General features: G+C 40.5%; 2 protein-coding genes across 5 annotated transcripts; one reads left to right on the top strand and one right to left on the bottom strand.

Moving 5' to 3' along the window:
• Positions 1-3,238: 3,238 nt before the first annotated feature.
• On the bottom strand, positions 3,239-14,620 carry Zfp189 (zinc finger protein 189). 4 transcript variants are annotated; one of them, XM_006238157.4, is made up of 4 exons: positions 14,238-14,589; positions 13,871-13,893; positions 13,404-13,488; positions 3,239-5,742 (listed from the first exon to the last, which is right to left on the bottom strand). In XM_006238157.4, the coding sequence occupies exons 2-4, from the start codon at positions 13,883-13,885 to the stop codon at positions 4,034-4,036; spliced, it is 1,809 nt and encodes a 602-aa protein (XP_006238219.1). In that variant the 5' UTR covers positions 13,886-13,893; positions 14,238-14,589; the 3' UTR covers positions 3,239-4,033. The 4 variants fall into 4 exon arrangements, with proteins under 4 accessions (XP_006238219.1, XP_038965782.1, XP_038965781.1 ...); NM_001107930.1 differs by lacking the exon at positions 13,871-13,893 and having other exon boundaries at positions 3,266-5,742; positions 14,238-14,620; XM_039109854.2 differs by lacking the exons at positions 13,404-13,488; positions 13,871-13,893; positions 14,238-14,589 and adding an exon at positions 10,715-13,070.
• A 137-nt stretch (positions 14,621-14,757) lies between these two features.
• Positions 14,758-19,912, top strand: Mrpl50 (mitochondrial ribosomal protein L50). Its single transcript, NM_001108665.2, has 2 exons — positions 14,758-14,878; positions 18,238-19,912. Exons 1-2 carry the CDS (start codon positions 14,787-14,789, stop codon positions 18,623-18,625), a joined length of 480 nt encoding a protein of 159 aa, NP_001102135.1. The 5' UTR covers positions 14,758-14,786; the 3' UTR covers positions 18,626-19,912.
• Positions 19,913-20,202: the final 290 nt, after the last annotated feature.

The raw sequence follows: 20,202 nt of genomic DNA, 5'->3' as shown, positions 1-20,202 counted from the left end.
TTGGTATAAGGTACTGCTTTTCACTCAATTTCTTTTGCATTAAAAGCATCAAATGTTTCTGCCATTACTTTCACAGATTAGAATTTAGAACTTGGAATACTGATAATACAGGTCTTGATATGATGACAAGGAACTTTAGTCCTTCTATGTCCTGCCCTATAAGCTTGTGGGTAGCACTAGCACCTTGAGTGACAGACTTTTTCTGCCTAAAAATTATATTAACCTATGTTAGAAACAAGCCTTTTAGATGCTATTAATGGTTAAGCATGAAGTTACTATAACCAGACTTTTATCTTTGGTCAAGATTAATTTACATTTTCCTGGGGGAGAGGATTTAAATACAGTACTTTCCCTAGCTACTGATATACCTTTAATACTGAAGGGCTATACCTATTGAAATTCTATTTACACTAATTTCCTGAATTCTGGGTAACACGAAGAGACCAATTATAAGACTTTATACTTCAGTTTCTACTGTCTCTCTGATAATCAAATAAATAAATAAATAGATATTAAAATAAAACCTGATTATAAACTTAGAAAGCATGAGAAATTTCATCATTAGGGGAAATATGATATCCTCATGCCAAACACACTTAAACAGTAAAGAAAAACATGGAAGCCACTGACTCAGGGTTGGTAAGTGGGGAGGAGCTGCTAACTAGGTATTTGTAATCCAGGAAGAGGTGGCATTTATGTGAGACTAGGAAGAATCAAGGGAAAGGGACAATTAGAAAACAAACTGCCTTTGTGTCAGAAAATACTTTGATTGGTTACTAGAAGATATATTTGAAGACATAAATACTAAAAGCCAAACAACTGTCTAAATGTGAAAGTAATAATCTTAGAGATGTCATTTTTTCCCCTTTCTGAGGAGTCATGGCATGACTTGGGGAGTAAGAGAAACAGAAGAAGTGAGAAATAAGGGGGGAAGAAAGCTAAAGCAATTTGTAACTATGGGGAGGTAACTGAAAGATCTTCAAAGACAAGGGGAACCATTAACAATTTAAAGAGACTTATAAAAGCTGAATTTCAAACATGGGCCTACATTACGCTTTATAAAAAGGACACTACTTTTAATAATTCATACTATATGTGACAATGAGAATATGTTTCCAAATGCCAACAGACACCATGGAGAAGGCAAGGCCAAAGGCCAAGCCCCAAATGGACTGTAGGTCCACATGATTTAGATATTTAGGAGTTTCACAGCAAGAGGAGAAAACTGAGTTCCAGTGCCCTAAGAAGTCATCTAAGATCTCAAATCCAGTTAGGGAGATTTAGGCTACTGTAGTTTGAAAACTTCAAAGAGAGATAATTTAAAACTTTGGGTGTAGGCTAGTTTTGTGTCAACTTGGCATGAGCTAGGGTCATTTGATAAGAACGTCATTTGAGATAAGGACTCCATCAGATGGACCTGGGGTGGGGGCTCACTGTGGGAGATACCACCCCAGGGAAAGTGATCCTGGGTGCTAAAAGAAAGCAGGCTGAGCAAGCTATGGAGGGGAGCAAGCCAATGTACTGCACTCCTCCATGGCCTCTGCTCCAGTTCCTGCCTTTAGATTCCTGCTGTGTTCCCGCTCTGACTTCCTGTCATGGACTGTAAGCTGTAAGGTGAAATAACCCCCTTTCTCCCCAAGTTGTTTATGGTCATAGTGTTTCATCCCAGCATTAACAACCCCAACTACATTCAAAATCTGGCTCTACCACCTAGCTATGGCCGCGGGCACACTTCACACTGTTGGCATTTTCATCTGTAGGTCATGTATTTTTTAAGTTGTTGAGGGAATAAATAAGACAGTACATCTGAACAAGATCACAACCCGTCATTCACAGTTCTGAAACAAATGTTCTGAAAACTTTTGAGTTTTCATACAAATTTGCAGGAAATTATTTGGTGGAAAAATTGACCTGAGGTTGTCTGTCATCATTGGTATCACATTAATAAAGGTATTAATGTGTTTAAGGCACTGCCAAGGCCCCGAGGAAAGTGATGTAATAAATGGTGCTAGCATTGCATTTTCTCCACAGAATCCAAAAAGATCTGATTTTGGAAACACATGGTCTCAAGGCATTAGATAAGGAATTATGGACTTGTCCTTAGAATAAATTAGCTTTTCTAAGCTTTCAGTGAAAACATACTTTGCATTAAGGCTGCTGCTGCTGCTGCTGCTTCTTTTCCTCATCCTCCTTGTCCTCCTCCTCCTTGTCCTCCTCCTCTTCTAACTGAGAGGAGCTCTAAGAAGCCTCTTCCTTATTTGAGACCCTGACCTAGGAACCACTGGTACAAAATCAACTGGGATGACCTAGGGTGGGTGCAGTTTAATCTGTAGGGCAGTTTTAAAAATTATTTTGTGTACTTGCGATTATGTGACTGCCAAGTGGAAATGCGGAAGTCAGAGGATAAACTGTACTTGTTCTGTCTCCTTCTACCAGGAGCTCCAGTCTTAGTATCAGGGGTCTTTATCAACTAAGGCATCGAACACCCAGACTTAGTGTTTAAAATGAACAGGGGATGGGAAGGGGCTGGAGAGATGGCTCAGAAGTTAAGAGCCCTGGCTGCTCTTCCAGAGGTCCTGAGTTCAATTCCCAGCAGCACCACATGGTGGCTCACAACCATCTGTAATGAGATTTGGTGCCCTCTTCTGGCCTTGAGTCATATATGCAGGCAGAATGCTGTATACATAATAAATAAATAAATCTTTAAAACCTAAACATATGACAATATAACAAAAGAACATATAGATGGTATATTACCATACACATACAGCCTCAACATTTATATGAACTCACACAATAGTTGAGGGGAGAAGGAAACTTAGAAATGAATTTTAGAATGGGTAGTATATAGAATAGGGGTATTTGCTCAAATTAATAAGGTTTGAGTTGGGGTTCTAATAACTTAGAACTCTATACTCAGATATTTAAGAGCCCAAACTTAATCTTATATTGAAGTACTCCAGAAAAAATGTCAATGAGTCACAAGGAGAAGAGGAGAAGTTTCTTTCAAATCTTTGATTCTGAAGTTCAAAACACAGTAGTCCATTAGTGTTATTATCCTAAAGCAACTAATACTGCACAAACCAAAACACCAAACAGGTTTAATGATTAAAGTAGGTAAATAGGCATATGCGTGTTAACTAAAGGAGGACCGAGGATCAAGAAATAAGAATTTAAATCTTACATGCAAATCTACCATAAGACCTAAAGAATACCAAAATATCTCAGCTCTCTAGCATACATTTTAGGTCATTTTTTTTATTATTATTTCCAATTCTTGGTAATTAAAATACGTACATGTTTACATGTTCCTGATTATGTGGGAATAATAAAGTAATGTTGATACAGTATTACAAAGAGGTTTCACAGATGAGACAGCACAAAATAAATCAGTAATTATCTTTTGGGGCCCATTTTGGGGCTCAGGGGAAGGCACTCCCAAAGATTCCTTGGTAACACCTTAATTGGTTGTTAACACTAACAAGTACCTTTACAACTTAATAATTCATGCCTTTTATCAACCTGGGAAGCCCTGGAGAAATTTTCCACACAAATTTCTTTGACAGTTATAAACACTGTTTGATGACTTTGAGAGTATCTGGGCTTCCACAGATTACATTGCCCAATCACTGAGGTTTGACGTGTCTAGCCTAACTTCATGGTACTGAAGAGCAACTGCAGGAGGTGCTAATAGAAGACTTCTGAATTAGCCCTAGCTTCCCAGGATCAGTTGCTCCCAGTTCCCGTACACTGATTTCACTGTGTCCTTCAGAACCGTTCCCATATGCTTTGCCCAGTCAGCTCTACTGAAAGGTTAGCTAAATCAACAACAGATCTCTGTGGCTATGAAAGCAACTAGTAATCGCAAGTCAGTTTCCCCCAGGCATTGTCCACTATCCATAGATCTTTAGAAACCATTTTTCATGAGGCCAACAAGTATTTGCTTTATCACTATATTTGACCCATGTTGGGCCATACTAAAACTGCACTTCGGTAGCTAGTCTCAAATTTGAGCATTAAAATATCTCTAATTTTACTGCATCCACATAATATGTAACTTTTGATGCTGAATTAGAGAAATCTGACAAGTGAAGGCTTCGCCGCAAGCGTCACATTCATAAATTTCTTGGGTTTTCACTTCCGCATGGATCTTCTGATGGTTGACAAGGCTTCGCTGTTGACTGAAACTTTTGTCACATTTTTCACACCTATAAGGTTTCTCTCCTGTGTGTATTCTCTGGTGCTGAATGAGACCTGAGTTCCTACTAAAGGCTTTCCCACACTCTTCACATTTATGGGGTTTATTACCAGTGTGAACACCCTGATGTCGGATGAGATTACAAAGTTGACTAAAACTTTTGCCACATTGTCTGCACAAATAAGGTCTCTCACCAGTGTGGATTCTCTGGTGCTCAATAAGAAATGAGCTCCGACTAAAGCTTTTCCCGCAGACGGTGCACAGGTAAGGCTTCTCACCAGTGTGGATCCTCTGATGTTGTACAAGATGAGCACTAACACTAAACGTTTTCCCGCAGTCATCACATTTGTAAGATTTTTCTTTAGGGTAGACTTCCTGCTGAATAACAAGACCACAGTTTGGATCAAAACTTCCCTTAGTTTCCTTGAATGGAGAAGTCTTTTCCCTGATGTGTATTCTCTGATGCTGAATGAGACCTGAGCTTCTACTGAAGGCTTTTCCACATTCCTCACACTTGTGGGGTTTGTCTCCTGTGTGAATTCTCTGATGACGAGTAAGGTTGCAAAGTTGACTGAAACTTTTCCCACACTCTTGGCACTGATAAGGGCGTTCACCAGTATGAATCCTTTGATGTTCAATAAGGAATGAGCTCCGACTGAAACTCTTGCCACATTCAATACAAAGAAAGGGCTTCTCACCAGTGTGTATTTTTTGGTGTTGTATAAGGTATGTACTTAATCTAAAAGCTTTCCCACATTCACCACACTTATGAGGTCTTTCCCCAGTATGAATTCTCTGGTGTTCAACAAGCAGTGAGTTTCGACTAAAGCTTTTCTTGCATTTGGTACAGTGATAGGGTTTCTCACCAGTGTGTGTTCTCTGATGCTCAATAAGATGCGATTTCCAACTGAAGGCTTTTCCACAGTCACTACATTTATGGGGTTTCTCACCAGTGTGAATTCTTTGATGTTTAACAAGACTCCTTCTCTGGCTGAAGCTCTGTTTACACTGATTACACTGGTAAGGCCTCTCCCCAGTGTGGATTCTCTGGTGCCTAATAAGGGTAGAGCTCACACTAAAGGTTTTCCCACAGTAATTACACTCATAGGGCCGTTCCCCAGTGTGAATTCTCTGATGCTCAATAACAAATGAACTGCGACTAAAGCTTTTTCCACACTCGTTGCACTGAAAAGGTTTCTCACCAGTGTGGACCCTTTGATGCTGAATGAAATGGGCCTTGCGGACAAAACGTTTTCCACATTCTTCACATTTATGACATTTCTCTTCAGAGTTTGGTCTCTTACGAACATTAGTGTGTCCTCTGAACATTTTCTGTTCCTCAGTCAAAGAATCACGTGGTATTTCCCATAAGAAGATTCCTCTTTGTTTATCTAACCTACCAACAAGTTCAAAGGTTTCGCTACCCATAGGATCCTGATCAAGTTCACTTTTGATTCTTGTAACTATTATACCCTGTGGTTCGATGTCTTTCTCAATTTCTTCTTTCACAGTTGGCTCTTCATCTTCATTTCTGTTTAAAACATCTGAAATATTTGTAAATAAAAAAATATAAGTATTGGCCAAGTGCTTTAATGAAAAGGAGAAATTATTAGAAAAACACAGTTATCAAAATAAATCAACCTGCTATAGCTAATGTGTATTTTCTTTTACTACTTAAGTTAATACTAGCTCATAATATATATTTTATCAAATAATTTTTTAAGAGGCAAGATATATTGCCTAGACTGGCCTGAATTCTTGGGATCATAAGATTCAGTTTCAGCATTCTTAAGATAGCTAGGACTACAGGTGTGTATCACTGTGCTTGGTTTAGTATTATTTAACATTAGCTATCTGACTTATTTATAGTTCTTCTTTTTTATAGCAGTGAAACTATCAAAGAAAAGATACCTAGGGAAAAATAAGTTAAGGCAACTTAGGATGAGAAAGCATTGGAAAGCTACTGGACTATAACTAGATCAATAGTTGAGAGGAAAGGACAAATAGGAGGAACCTAGGAAGGATGAAAAACAAAGAACAGAGGATTCTATAGGTAATTTATTAACCAAAATTAACTGACTGATCACCTAATGCATGCAAGATACTAAGTTATCAGCCAGGATTCAAAGATGAGACATAAAACACTACCAATAAAATGGTGTTAAGTAAAACTGGAGAGAAAATATCAAGAAAAAAGATAATATATTAAGAAAACAGCAGCACCTACAATAAAGGATTGAGGTATCTATCCACAAGAATAAATATAACTACATTTAGTTAATGAAAAATAGTTGTCTGTGGTAGTTTATGATATCATCTAAAACAAAGCATACCACATTTTTCCAGCCATCTAAGAAAAACCCTGGATAAGTGAAGGGGAATAATATAACGCTACCTGATAAAACAGAGCACCAGGCTGACTTTCTGTCTCCAGTTGTTTGATACTTCACATTTGGCCCTAAACTAGTTCCTTTTCCATAATCGTCTTTTCCCACAATTTTGTTGTCTTCTAGACTTCTTAATGATCTAATGACTAAGTTAGTTTATACCACCTTCCCTTAAAATAATAAATTCCCTTCACTAAATTGCTTCTTTTAACACAGCAAAAAAGAATGCAACATCCCTTCAACTTTCTGCCTCTACCCATGGAAACTACCTGTAACAGGGATGTATATGTCATCCAAGTCCAGAAGTATTTTACTGCCCCTGCTGACCCCACTCTCCTCTGAGCAGGTGTTCAGTTCTTCCCTCTTCTTTCAATCTGAACTTTCCATTGGCATCTTCCTACCATGGCACGACCAACTCCATTTTGAGCCTGAAATCTTTTTTTCTTGACAGAAGCTTCCTGAAACAAAATCTCACACTACAGCTTCACATTCTTTTCCTTATTCCTCACCGTCTTCCTATTCAATTTATTCTGTAAGCCACAACAAAGCATATTTTGTTTCTAGAACAGAGAGGGAACTTCTCAACAAATCACTAAAGACTTTCCAACAATACAGTGAATTTTGTAGTCTTTATTTTATTCAGCAGCATCCCACATTGTTGATCATCCCATTTCTTAATTGCTTCTCTTTTTGATGGTACCCACCTCTCTACCTGTAAATCTGACTCCCCACTTCTTTGGCTTTTTCTACTGAATTTACCTCATTACATTGTCACTTTTGACAACTACTTTGTGTAGCTGTTGCTCTGTGTACTCAGGCTTTTATCCCTATGACACTGTTTTCCAAATACCATTCACTTACACGCACTATCACTACCACCACCACCATCATCATCAACATCATCATCTCTTAGTGCCTCTCCATTTCTAATTGACACCACTATTATTCTCAAATCCTAGATTTCTCCTTTTTTTCTTACTGTTAATCTGAAGATACTAGAATTTCTTTCTAATATCTCTATTTCTTATCTTAATTTTCACAATTAGATGCCCATTTATCTTAAGGTTGCCATCATATTGCATTAGCCTAGTGGGTTCTAGATTTTTAGAAACAGGACTCTTCATGATATGGCCTCCATGCCTCAATCAAGCTTTCTATTTGATAGCTATGATATATTACACGAGGAAATCACTTGTATATTATTTTACATCATACCTTTGTATATCTCATTTAGTAGTCAATTCTTTAACATTGTTTAGCAAAGACACACTTGGGTCTTTGAGATTTCACCCAATGGAGTTACCTTAAAAAGTCCTTGCAAAGTTTCACCAAGTAGATTTAGGTGTTTTTTTTTTAATGTCAATTATTTTTGTTAATAACTACAGTAACATGTTTCCTTGGAAACTACTGCTGCTCTGTACTTTTCTGGCTGTTTATTCAAGAGATTAAGATAAATTTCTAATATGTGTGCATTGTTTTATTACCACAAAAAGCAGCTAGTAAATACTATGGAAAAATGAAACATGCTCTTTAAAGTAGTAGCAGAAGATACAAAACTCAGAAATTAATATAATTAAAAAACGTACAAGCTTAGAACCAGGTATGGCAATATATGCCTATAATCCCAACACTCAGAGAGATCAAGGCAGAAAAACTATTAGAGCTTGAGGCTAACCATTACTTATGAGATCAGACTATCCTGGGCTACATAGCAATATTCTATGACTCAAAATATAAAAACAAAGCAAAAGGACCAAATTAGTCATAGTGATACAGGTCTATAGACCCAGATACTTCAGAGACTGAAATAGGAAGATGACTTAAGTCCTGCTGTGTGTGAGACCAGCCAGGGTCACAAAGTGAGACTTCCTAACTCCTAATAGATTAAAAAAAAAAACAAACAAAAAAACAAAAACCCAACCAAACCAAACCAAACAAAGAAACCAAAACCAAATCCCAAAGAAAAAAGAACAGTTAAACAGAGCCAACCAAATGGTTAATGATATTCTAAAGACCACAATTCTCCACAAACTAATCCATAGCTATTAATATTCTAATAAAGATAATACGGACTACTTAAATAAATGCTGAGTCCTGCTTGGCCATGTAAGGGACGGAATGACATGGTCCCTCCTACACCCAGAACAGAGCTAGCAGGGCATGGGCCTCCACCAGTGTTGATGGCTGCTGTGGTGGAAGGATTTCATGCTCCACCTTCAAAGGAATGTCCTCTCTGCCAAGATTGATGACTCCATGATAACTAGAGACAGCATGAGTCTGGGAGCGAAGGTGTGGCTTATGCCTCAGCAAAAGGTCAATTCTGTGAACTTTAGGGCAGCCTGCCAGAACTGTGGGAAGAAATTCTAAACATAAGTTCGAAAATATATAATTTTTCATTATGCAAAATATGAGGAGGCAGTCTGGAGTGTAGGGGTGCGTCACAGATCCAGGGGAGCAGAGACAACTGTGCTTACAGCATGGAGGTTGCCGCCTTTTGTTATAGCAGTTCAATTTGACTAAAGAAACAAAAACCAAAAACCACAATTCCTTACTTCTTGAGACTGATTCAACTTCTCCTTCCAGAACTATTTGCATCAGCTCTGACCATGCCTGCATATTCTATAAGAAATATGGTCCTATTAAAAAAAATCCCCTTACTGGCTCATACTAGCCTGAATCAATATCTTTAACATAGTACGACAAATAATCTGATAGCTAAGAAGATATTGATGGTAACATGAATCTCAATCAAATTTAGAGCTGTAGTTGTTATACTTTTTCTATAAAGGATCAGACATTATTTCCACTCTCGTTATATAGTCCCTGACATTATAGCTCAAAAGTATTACAGACATTACATCAAGGAGTGGGTTTGCCTGTTTGAATAAAAATTGATTTATGAACATGGGCTGTGGGACAGATTGACCTGTTGGCCGCAGTTGATAATTGTGCTATCTAACAGATTATACAATGGACATTTCTTTTGGTTAACTAAATGGGAGAATGAAGAACTGGAACGGTAGGGCCTAGCACAGTGTTTAATAACTGTTAATTTAATGAGTACTTTAACTGAGGGGAGAACATGATCAAAGGGAAGGAAAAAGTTGAGCTCAAGGTTTTGTAGGCTCAATGACTCTCAGTTCTTCTAAGTTCCAATATGAGTCATTGAAATAAAAACCAAAGAACTAAGTGATTAGCTATTACCTATATCATCAATTTAGCTATTAAAATTTTAAAGAAAAAAAATGGACATGAAAAGGTATGAAGAGCCAATAATATAAAGAGGTATGTTTTGAAAAAATATCAGATGAAATGGAAAATAACACATTGGACCAACAGAGCACAGTGATCTGGGGTTAAGGGAGTATCATCAAGGGAAGAGAGCACTCATTAGGGAAGGGAGCACTCACTAGGGAAAGGAGCATCCATCAGGGAAGGGAGCACTCATTAGGGAAGGGAGCACTCATTAGGGAAGGGAGCACTCACTAGGGAAGGGAGCACTCATCAGGGACGGGAGCACTCATTAGGGACGGGAGCACTCACTAGGGAAGGGAGCACTCATTAGGGAAGGGAGCACTCACTAGGGAAGGGAGCACTCACTAGGGAAGGGAGCACTCATTAGGGAAGGGAGCACTCATTAGGGAAGGGAGCACTCACTAGGGAAGGGAGCACTCATCAGGGAAGGGAGCATCCATCCGAGAAGGGAGCATCCATCAAGGAAGGGAGCATCCATCAGGGAAGGGAGCACCATCAAGCGAAAGAAAGTAAGCACCTATTGAAGAGACTGTGGAAGGAGAAATAATGAACAGTGAAAAGCTATTCTTAATATTAAATAAAGACATTTTTATACAAGCTTCTTGGAGCTGGATCCAAATAACTGCACTCCTCCTGGGTAAGCAACTCAGCCTCAAATGCCAGCAATTTGTCAGTGAGTTTGTTCAGCTTCTAGTGTGATCAAAAATTAAGATTTTCTTTTATTCTTATAGCATTAGAAACCATCAAAAGTTTTAGACATATACTAGTACAAAATCATCTTGGTGGCAAGAACTTAGAGTAGTGCTAAGGAGTTTAGTGCTAAGGCAATAATCCAACTAGGAGAAACAGTTCTTAAATTAGCGTGTATACTTACTCAGAAACACGACTATTCAGGCCTAGCTTTACGGTAAGTGTTGAAAACATGCAATGAAAAAGATGGTTACTGTCCTCAAGGCTCACCAGTGTGTCAATAGAATGAACATAAAAAATGATTTGCAGAATGACAGAAATGGCAGTCAAGACAAAGTAACAAAGAGAAGGGACTTCACTGTGCAGACAAGATTCCTGAGAGCTCCGTGGACTACCTTAAGACTTGTCAGACATAACTTACATTGTTTCCAAAAGAAGAAAACTGTAAATGTGGAATTCAACAGAGGTGACAAGGAAAAATACCAATCAAGGGGGGGGGTATCAACTGAGACATTCATTACTATTATTATCTGTTGACCAGCATTTTAAGTACTTTATCCATATATTAACCCAGTTATAGAAAGAACAACTTAAGAAGTACATGTTGCTATGATTTCCACTTACTGAAGAAAAATAAAAGAACCTCCCCACAGTCATAAAACTGGCACTGGAAGAAATCAGATTCACACATACGAGGTAGGTGGGTGCCACACCGTCTCTCTTAGGTGAGATTTACCATCGAGTGCTGGCAGCCAATGATCTGAGTATAGGTAAGGTCCTCTGAGCAGAGGAGATATACAAGTAAGGAACACAAGGACACAGAAAGAAACATACAGAGTTTTAAGCCGATGTGTAGTGGGGCATGCCTGGAGTCTCAGTAGTCTGGATGACTGGAGCAGGAAGATTGTGAATTTGAAGCCAGCCTGAACTATAGAGCAAAAACCTGTCTCGAAACAAAACAAAGTCATAAACATTCATAAAGAGGTAGAATATGATCCGAAATGTGTCTGAGAAGACTGAGGAAACAAGACAAAAATCACAGACAGGAGAAGGTAGAGTTTTATAAAATATACATGAACTAATAAAACCTTGGCTGGCCCAAAAGGAAAAAAAAAAAAGTAGCAAATCACAGAAAACAGCAAGAGGGAGCCATTGGTCCAGTTAAGTTTCCTTCCCTGCCACAAGTTGGGAAGACCATGATTTAAACTAATTATTAGAATAAGGGTTACTAAGGGTAAAGAGCTGGGATGTACTTTGTTGGTAGAAAAGATGCTTAGCATAAACTAGGCCCTAGGTTTGCTTGGTCCCTAGCAACCTTCTCCAATGTTTATAAGTAACAAGGGAGAAAGAACGGAGACTTAGCTTCTGAAATGACAGAAGCTGCTTTAAGGGTGTGCACAGAGTTCATGTTAGTGACCACGATTTGGTTTGTGAGAGACAGAAGATGAAGCCCAGAGAGTGGTGGGAGAATTCTAAATTCTGAATCTGTTACTAAAATTAAGAGAGAAAGATGTGACGTAATGAAATATCACAGATATAAACCCAATGTATAAATCAGGAAACACATACACACACTATGGTGGGAATGCCTTTAATCCCAGCACTTAGTAAGCAGAGATGAGTGAAGCTCTGTGACCTCCAGCCCAGCCTTGTCTACATACTGAGCTCCATATTAACCAGGGCTACACAGTGAAGAACCTGTGTCAAAAAAGAAAAACCAAACCAAACCAAACCAAAACCAAAACCAAACAAACGCAAACCCTCCTCACTAGATACGTATATGAGACTGATCCTTTTAATTGGAGAATTTTTCCTACAGTGCTTGGGAATTAGGTAGACAGGGACAAAGGGGACAGATCTTATAAAAGGTACACAATTTGAAATTTGTAGAGCAAGTATAGCATAGTATTAAAGTGACCAGACAACATGCTGGTAATTAGAGGAGATCTTCACAAGTTGGGAAAGGATTGAAACCATAGAGCGGCGTGGACACATCAGGGGACAGAAAACATCTTACAAATGAATTGGTTCAGGTGGAAAGCCGAAGGAGAGACAGGAATGTAAGCTGCAGTTAAGTTCCACACAGGGCAAGAAGCAAGCCTGTTTTGGCTCTTCGCTTAGTTATGGTCGACAGTGGTCAGAGACCAGGATACTGTGTTTTCAGACTTGCTTGTTATAACAAAGTTAAGACCCAACCAACGACATGAGTAGTTATTAGGTACGGAAAGTAGAGTTCCTGAAGTCTACACGACCAAGACCCACTGCGGCTCATTCAATGACTGGGTTAAGCAGCAAAGACTTAAAAAAGGTGACAGATGATGATAAACAGGAAGAGTGGGTAGAACAGAACTGCTGACACCACACAAGGACATGCTCTTAGAAGGTGGAAAACTTTGGGAAGAGCACTGGAGAGCTGGGAGAACAACTGATTTCTGCCTCCATGTCTTCAGACAAGGCAAGAGGAAGGAGGACCTGGAAGAATGAGCAGCCCCCACTTGAAGGCCTGCCAGAGAAGTGGTGTCCTCGGCAGCCCGCCAGGTTTCAGGGTAGGCAGAAGCGCGACGTACGGAACACTGTGTTCATCACACAGCAGCAACCCAGGCTCCAGAACTCAGAGTGAAAGAGGGTGGGAGGAAAGCCGTGGGAAGATGAACCGGGAAGGGAAGAACAGAGTGGTACGGGAATGAGATTAGAAAGCTGCCAAAGCTGGCTTTTGCTGACAAGGAAGCTAGGGATACCAGAGTCGTAGAAAGATCTGAATCAGAATGTTGGGACAAAACAGTACTGGTGTTAGTAATACTGCTGGAAACATTCTGGGTCTAAGTGTTAGCACCTTATTAGGTATCTTAGTTAGGGAAACAGCACATTCTTACCCAGCGAGACCAGCTTTCCATAACTGTCCATCACGACATCTTTATACAGGCTTCTCGGAGCTGCATCCAGATAACCCCACTCCTCCTGGGTAAGAAACACAGCCGTATCCCCAAACGTCAGCAACTGCTCAAATAGTTTTATTTCTGCAGTCAGTCCCAGTTGTCTCAAGGACATTTTCCCACTGAAAGTGGTATTAGTTATTACTTACCATGCTCTCCCATTCACTGGGAGGGACACGGTAAGTGAGCGAGTACCAAAAGGTGCCCGATTCATGGCGCCTCAGACTGGAAAAGAACTGATCTGGATCCGTGCCTTCCAAACTGAAGGTCTTCTCTGCTTTAGTTATTACACAACAGCCTCAAGACCTGCCCAACCTTCCCTGGCCCCGCTGTCCGCCCCAAGGCTCTACCCACAGCAGCTTGTGACCCAATTTGACTCAATTCCATTAGGTTTTCTAAGCACTCACCTTGAGTCCAGACATTGTGCCAGCTGCAGAAGATAGACAGAGATTAAAAAAAAATAGTGCTTCACCTGAGAAACTCATGAATGAAAACTAATTTAGAGCAGTCTTAATTTCCCCCAGCCGATTTATCAAGTCGCTCTTGAAAAAAAGGAAAGAAAAAGAAAAAAGGAAAAAAAAGGAGGGAGGGACGACGACTGTGGGCAGTTTCTAAGTAAACTAAAATCACCCCGCAGCAAGGGGTACTCAGGCGTTGGCTGGGGTCCTTCCTTAGAGTTGAAGAAATGGCCAGGAACTGGGGAAGGGGTGATGGCGCGGCCTTGCCATCCCCAGAGACGCGAAATAACGGAGATCTCTCTAAGGGGCAACTCACCTTTGACTCCAGCGGTGGGCTTGGGGACGCCATCGCCTCCTTCAGGAATAGCAGCCACACAGCATTGGGGCTCTGATGAGGCCTAGATGGTTGCTCGAAATAAGGCCCGGCGAGAAGGGGCTCACTGGATGGGTCTGGTGAGGTCCTGCCTCTGTCTCGGAGCGGTCAAGTTCCCAGGGGCATATCAGACATTCTGTCTGGCTGTTCTCCAGCCCCAAACCCCGTCCGCTGCCCCGCTGCCCCGCTGCCTAGCCCTTCGGGCCTCCCTGTAATATCTCCTCCTTGTTGCCAAGTCCTCCGCCTCAAAGTCAAGCTGCACTACTACCGACCACCCCCGGACCAGAAGGCGTTACCCGGAGCCTACGCGGAACCTGTCTAACTACAACTCCCAACATGCCCACGGAGCGAGCCACAGCCTTCTTCCGTAAATGGCAAGAGAACTACATTTCCCGGAGTGCACAGGTTTAGGTAACGGCCGGGACTGCTTAAGTAAGCTCTCATCTGATTGGCTGAGTCGGGCACGTCGGCGCTTTGGGGAGCTTGTCGAAGATGGCGGCGCTGTGTGTGTGTCGGTTTGCAAGAAGAGGCTGGCTGTGGAAGCCTCCCTTGGCTACACGTAGAGAATTCTGGTCTAGATCCAGGTAAACTTGAGTGTTTCTCAGTGGGTTAAGTTCCACGTAAATAATCAGAAGCGGAAAGGACGAATTCAGAGAGTTAAGATGGGACCCTGGTCCTGAACCTGCAGGAGTTAGCGTGGGGTAGGGATCCGAGCTGAAAGTTAAGTTTCCGCGACTGGCAGGACCGCTCCTAACGGCAACACGGTGCCCTTTCCCTTTCGTCTTGTTCTTAGCAAGCAGCGTTAGCCACGTGTCAAAGGCACCCAGCGTTGTGTCTGCAAGCAAATGGCTCGTGTGGATTGGTCAACCTAAACCATGGACGTAGGCGCTCAATAAGCCTAACTCCTCCAATGCTGGCTAAATCAGAAATAAAGGCATCCGCTCAACCGCGTGTGTCCCATCGGGCTCTCTCGCTCTCTGAGTGGGGAGGGGGGAAAGATCGGATTTCATTGATGCTTACAACACATTTCTAAATGCCTTCTGTTTCTCTGTGTACAAAGCTCCAGTAGTACTCTTTTTTTCACGTTTTAGTATTGTGTGACACGAAAGGGAACTGAGGCCCACTGAAGAGAAGCATGCACATGGTGGGTCTAGAATTCCCGTGTCATAACTGCTTACCTACAGTTTTCCTCACTGCGTCATGTGGGATCTATGTATATGACCTAGATAATATTTAAGACATGAAAGCTTAAACGCTGGGACCTCAGAGAATAACGAATATACTCTGAGGTTTGAGTCGTCACCTCAGGTATTAACTCTAACCTCTCTCAGGTTAGTGTCAGATGTCCCAAGTAAGGCCATTTTGTATGATTTTTGAGCAAATAAATGCATGAGACTTCTTTTTATGATATGTAATCTATCCTTAAAATGTTCACTATGTGCTTGGGAAATAAAGGTCAGTGTTTCTTTGATGTAAAGGAGGATGTTAAATTGAAAGCTTTGTGTGTATCCACTTAGTATACAATGTTATTACAGTTCAGCATTTATTGGTGTTCTTTATGAATAGCCCAAGCACTATTTGTTGAATGGATGTTATTGAGTTCTGTTATTTTGGTGATTTATTCCTTCAGGCTTGTCCATATTTACCTTGCATATTTTGGTGCTCTGGTATTATTGGCTACATGTTGATTTATATCCAGTTGAATTGATCATTTTATTATTATCAAATGACCTTTAAAAGCTTATTTGGTTTGATAAAAGAGTATTTTCTATTCCCACAGAATACCCTTTTTTTCCTATCAGTTTTGGTCAATGTAGCCCTAGATTCTAAAAAAAAAAAAGAAGTTTCTTGCAGATAACATAGTTAAAGTTTGTTTTTTATTTTTGACATTTTGGTTATGAGCATCGCCTTTGACAAGTGAGCCATCTCTCAAGCCCTCGTTTTGTTTTGTTGTTTTTTTTAATTTTTAGTCACTCTATCTTTTGGAGTGTTGAGTCTTTTACCCAAATTTCATTTTATTCTGAAAGCAATGAGATGTAAGGTTAGGGTCTGGAGGACTATGGGAGGTGAGCGAGCAAAAGCTCAGTAAACAATTCTTCAAGAAGTTTTGTGGAAAAAGTGATTAGTTTTCTTAAAAAATGGAAGCTCTTTCAGTATATGTTTACCTTAGAATACCTTGGTAGAGTCTCAGTCCCCTTCCCATTGACATAGCAAAATGAATGAAAGTGGGTGATTTATAAAAGCATGGCACTGTTATCTGGGCTACAACTGTAGCGTGCCTTTTGCTGCTTCGTAACACAACAGAGGGTAGCAGGTGGTAACCCAGAGCAAGTGTGTCTCTGCCATACCACCAATGCTTTTATGGAGTTCCCAATCTCCTCATCTCACGTCCTCTAATTATCTCTAAAAAGACCTAATTACAAATTCAGAGTGTCCAGGGCAAGAAATTTTGAGGAATATATTCAGGCCATCACAAGTATTTAGATGTTAATCAAAATTTATGAAGGATGAAGGATTAGTTGGTGGAACAAAGTCTTAAATAAACAAGAAAAGTTGTATTCCAAAGCATATTTTGGCTTCATTTCTGGTGCCGTGTTTTCAGTAGGGATGGTCAATTTCAGTCAGATGCCAAGTCCATGAGAAACACATTACTCAGGTAATTCACAAACCAAGGCATTTAAATAGTATGTCAGCCAGATTCTCTTCTAAGCAGTTGTTAAGTTTGTTTTTAAAGAACCTGAAATTAACAAGATAGGCCATTATATTAAAGATCTTACAAATTGGTGTGGTGGTTCTCAAGAGATAGTGGTGGCAGTGTCCTTGGTTGTTGTGACCCAGGACAGGAGTGCTACAGGAGTGTCATCGAGTAAATTGAAGCCAGCATGCTACTAAGTGTATGACAGTGAGCAGATTTGCCTCTTGCATACAGCAAGAAATTGTCAAATCAAGCTCTGCTCTTGTAAGTGAGGTACAATAGGATGGGATACAATGGGCAGTGTAGATTGCTGCAAAGATCAAAGGAGCTTAATATTGATTAGGGAAGTCAGGTGAAAGTACTTAAGAGACATGTGCTTTGTCCTAGGACTTACAGAGTCCTATTATTATTATTTCCATAAGTAAAGATCAAAGTGTTTCACGTAAGGGAGGATATATAATATGAGCTAACAGGTGTGAGGAAAGTGGCAATGTGTTTGGAAAACAATATAGTTTAGTTTGAGCCTATAATGTGTATAGGAAATTGGTAGGAGGTAAATTTAGGTAGGTGTACTGGAGTTAGATCATGGAGGATGTGCTGGCTAGTTTTGTGTTAAATTGATACAAGCTAGAGTCATTTGAAAGAGGGAGACTCAATGGAGAAAATGTCTCTACCAGCTTGGCCTGTGGACAAGACTGTGGTGCATTTTCTTGATTGACAATTGGGAGGTACATTCCCCCTGGCATGTGGTTCTGGGTGCCATAAGAGAGCAGTCATGTCAAGCCATGGGGGCAATGCAGCAAGCAGTACTCTTCCACCTATCAGCTCCTGCCTCCAGGGTCCAGCCTGGACACCCTTCAGTGATGGAGTGTGGTGGGACTGTAGGATGAAATTAAACCCTTCCTTCTCCAAATTGCTTTTGATTGCGATGTTTTGTCACAGCAATGGAAACCAAACTAAGACAGAGGGCAGGACTCCCATACAGAACAGTTCATCTTGTCTTTGTTCTTTACTTATTTTTAGAAGTCCTACTAGTATGTAAAATATGTACTAGGTTTTTGCTTTCTTTTGTAGCAGTTGATTCAACCACACATGTCTGAGGAGTAGATTTCACGCTTTTCCCATCCTCTCCACTGTGCTCAGAAACTCCTAAGTTTGCAAAATACTTGATTTTGATTGCAAAGCAAGATTTTGTCAGATGTTTATTGGCTTCCACCAAATATTCATGTTTGCTTTTGTTCATTCCAGGAAGGAGAAGGAGCTGGTGGTGGCCGAGACAGTGGAAGAAGTGAAAAAAGCACCTGCTTTGGTGTGTCCACCCTTACGAAGCCGAGCATACACACCACCCAGTGATCTCCAGAGTCGCTTGGAATCTCATATTAAAGAAGTTCTTGGTTCATCTCTTCCTAATAATTGGCAAGATATCTCCCTGGATGATGGACATGTGAAGTTCAGACTCCTAGCAAATTTAGCTGATGACTTAGGCCATGCAGTACCTAACTCCAGGCTTCACCAAATGTGCAGGGTCAGAGATGTTCTTGATTTCTATAATGTTCCTGTTCAAGACAGATCTAAATTTGATGAACTCATTGCTAGTAATTTACCTCCCAATTTGAAAATCAGTTGGAATTACTGAGCAGTCCAGTCAGAACACAGTGAGATCATTCTCATTCTTCTCATTGGGTGACTGACAGCGAACTTTGTGAGATGTTACCTATTAGAACTTGTTTCAGAACTTCCTTTTTTTTTTCTTTTCTCCTTGTAGAAGAACACATTTTTTTTTTCTCTCATGGAGCATCAACAAAGAAAACATTATCACATTTGCTAAAGCTATTTATCCCCAATAAAATCAAGTCTTGATAATTTATGAAAACATTCTTATTCCATGGTATATAGTCAGGGTTGTTGAGAGGAACAGAAGTGGTAGCATGGAAGCCTATTTAAATGGGATTTATTATGTTAGCTTACATTAGGATCTGGGTAGTCCATCAATGACTGTCTCACACCAGAGAGGCCAAGAACCTCAGGCACATACTTGTACCCTTCATGAGGCGGACAGTCTCGGTAGTAGCAAGCCGCTGCTGAAGGCCTCGGGGAGTCTTTGAAGAGCTTACTGGTCTTCAGTCCATGCTGGCTCCCTGAAGAAGCTGTTCTGATACAAACGAAGAGATGCAGCAATGGCAGGAACGAGATACATGTATTTGCCAGGACAGAGAAGGCAAGCAGGCAGAAAGCATGGTTCTGCCCACATTTACTGTACACTTCCCTCTTGAGAGATAATCCCCCAGTGGAATGGCCAGCTGCTTGTCTTTTAGTTGACTCCAGATCAGTCAAGTTGACAACCAAGATTAACCATCACAGGAAAATGCTAAGTAACTTGGGTTTCAGATAAGAGGCCATTGCAAGTTCAAATGTTTTCTTTGCCCTTCATATGGCTAAAGTAGTTTCAATAAAATGTTCTAATCTTATTAAGGCTCAAAGATATGGGATGATATATATATATATATTTGTTTTCCTTTTAATACTAGGTGTGGGATATGGGGCAGCTTCTGATTGTCCACTGCAGCTGACTAGGATTTGCCTTGGGGTCTAGCAGGGGCGTGTTATTTTCCAATTGTAGATAGTTTCTACGATTGTGTGAGGTTTGGAATTCTGGGGATTCTTCAGAGGGTAAAGGTTAGGGCCCTAAGAGGGGTGAGTTGTTGATTGTTGTGTTTGATAAGCAGTCATGAACAAACAAGAAACAAGAAGAAGAAATTAGATGTCCCAATGATGAAGATCACACTTGCCCCAAGGAACATGATGGCCTTTGATTGGCAGAGTGTAATGATAACATCACCGCCTTTCTCCTCTGTCCTTTTTTCTGTGCTATCTAGGGGGTTGAAGGGATGGAAGAAGAGTGAAGAAGGGTGGAGGGAAAAAGGCCCTGTAAGCCTGAGGACCCAAGTTCAAATCCCCAGTACCCATGTGGCTGTTTGACCACATGTACCTGTGCCTCCTGCATTGGGGAGTAGACACAGGTAGTCAAGAAAAGTGAGGTTCCCATTCAGTGAGATACATTTTGTCAAGGTGGATACCTAGGTGGAAATCAGTAGAGAGAACTGTTCTGGCCTCGCTGTGCATAACCACACTGTCAGCGTCTAAGAGAGAGTCACAGTGTCTAATAGCAGGTACATATCAATGCCATTCATTACATTATGATCTGAAGTCTCA

This window comes from Rattus norvegicus, chromosome 5 (assembly GCF_036323735.1).
Source record: "Rattus norvegicus strain BN/NHsdMcwi chromosome 5, GRCr8, whole genome shotgun sequence".
Taxonomy (NCBI): Eukaryota; Metazoa; Chordata; class Mammalia; order Rodentia; family Muridae; genus Rattus; species Rattus norvegicus.
The sequence above is the reverse complement of the archived record's forward strand: the minus strand, read 5'-3'. Positions and strand labels throughout refer to the sequence as shown.

Excerpts from the sequence above, each read along its gene's own strand:
- Zfp189 (NM_001107930.1), bottom strand. The coding sequence starts at position 14,270 with ATGGCGTCCCCAAGCCCACCGCTGGAGTCAAAG. Across the intron at positions 13,489-14,237 it reads GCCCACCGCTGGAGTCAAAG|GAGGAGTGGGGTTATCTGGA; the intron begins GTGAGTTGCCCC and ends TTTCTTACCCAG. Across the intron at positions 5,743-13,403 it reads TGGAAAGCTGGTCTCGCTGG|ATGTTTTAAACAGAAATGAA; the intron begins GTAAGAATGTGC and ends CAAATATTTCAG.
- Mrpl50 (NM_001108665.2), top strand. The coding sequence starts at position 14,787 with ATGGCGGCGCTGTGTGTGTGTCGGTTTGCAAGAAGAGGCTGGCTGTGG. Across the intron at positions 14,879-18,237 it reads GAATTCTGGTCTAGATCCAG|GAAGGAGAAGGAGCTGGTGG; the intron begins GTAAACTTGAGT and ends TGTTCATTCCAG.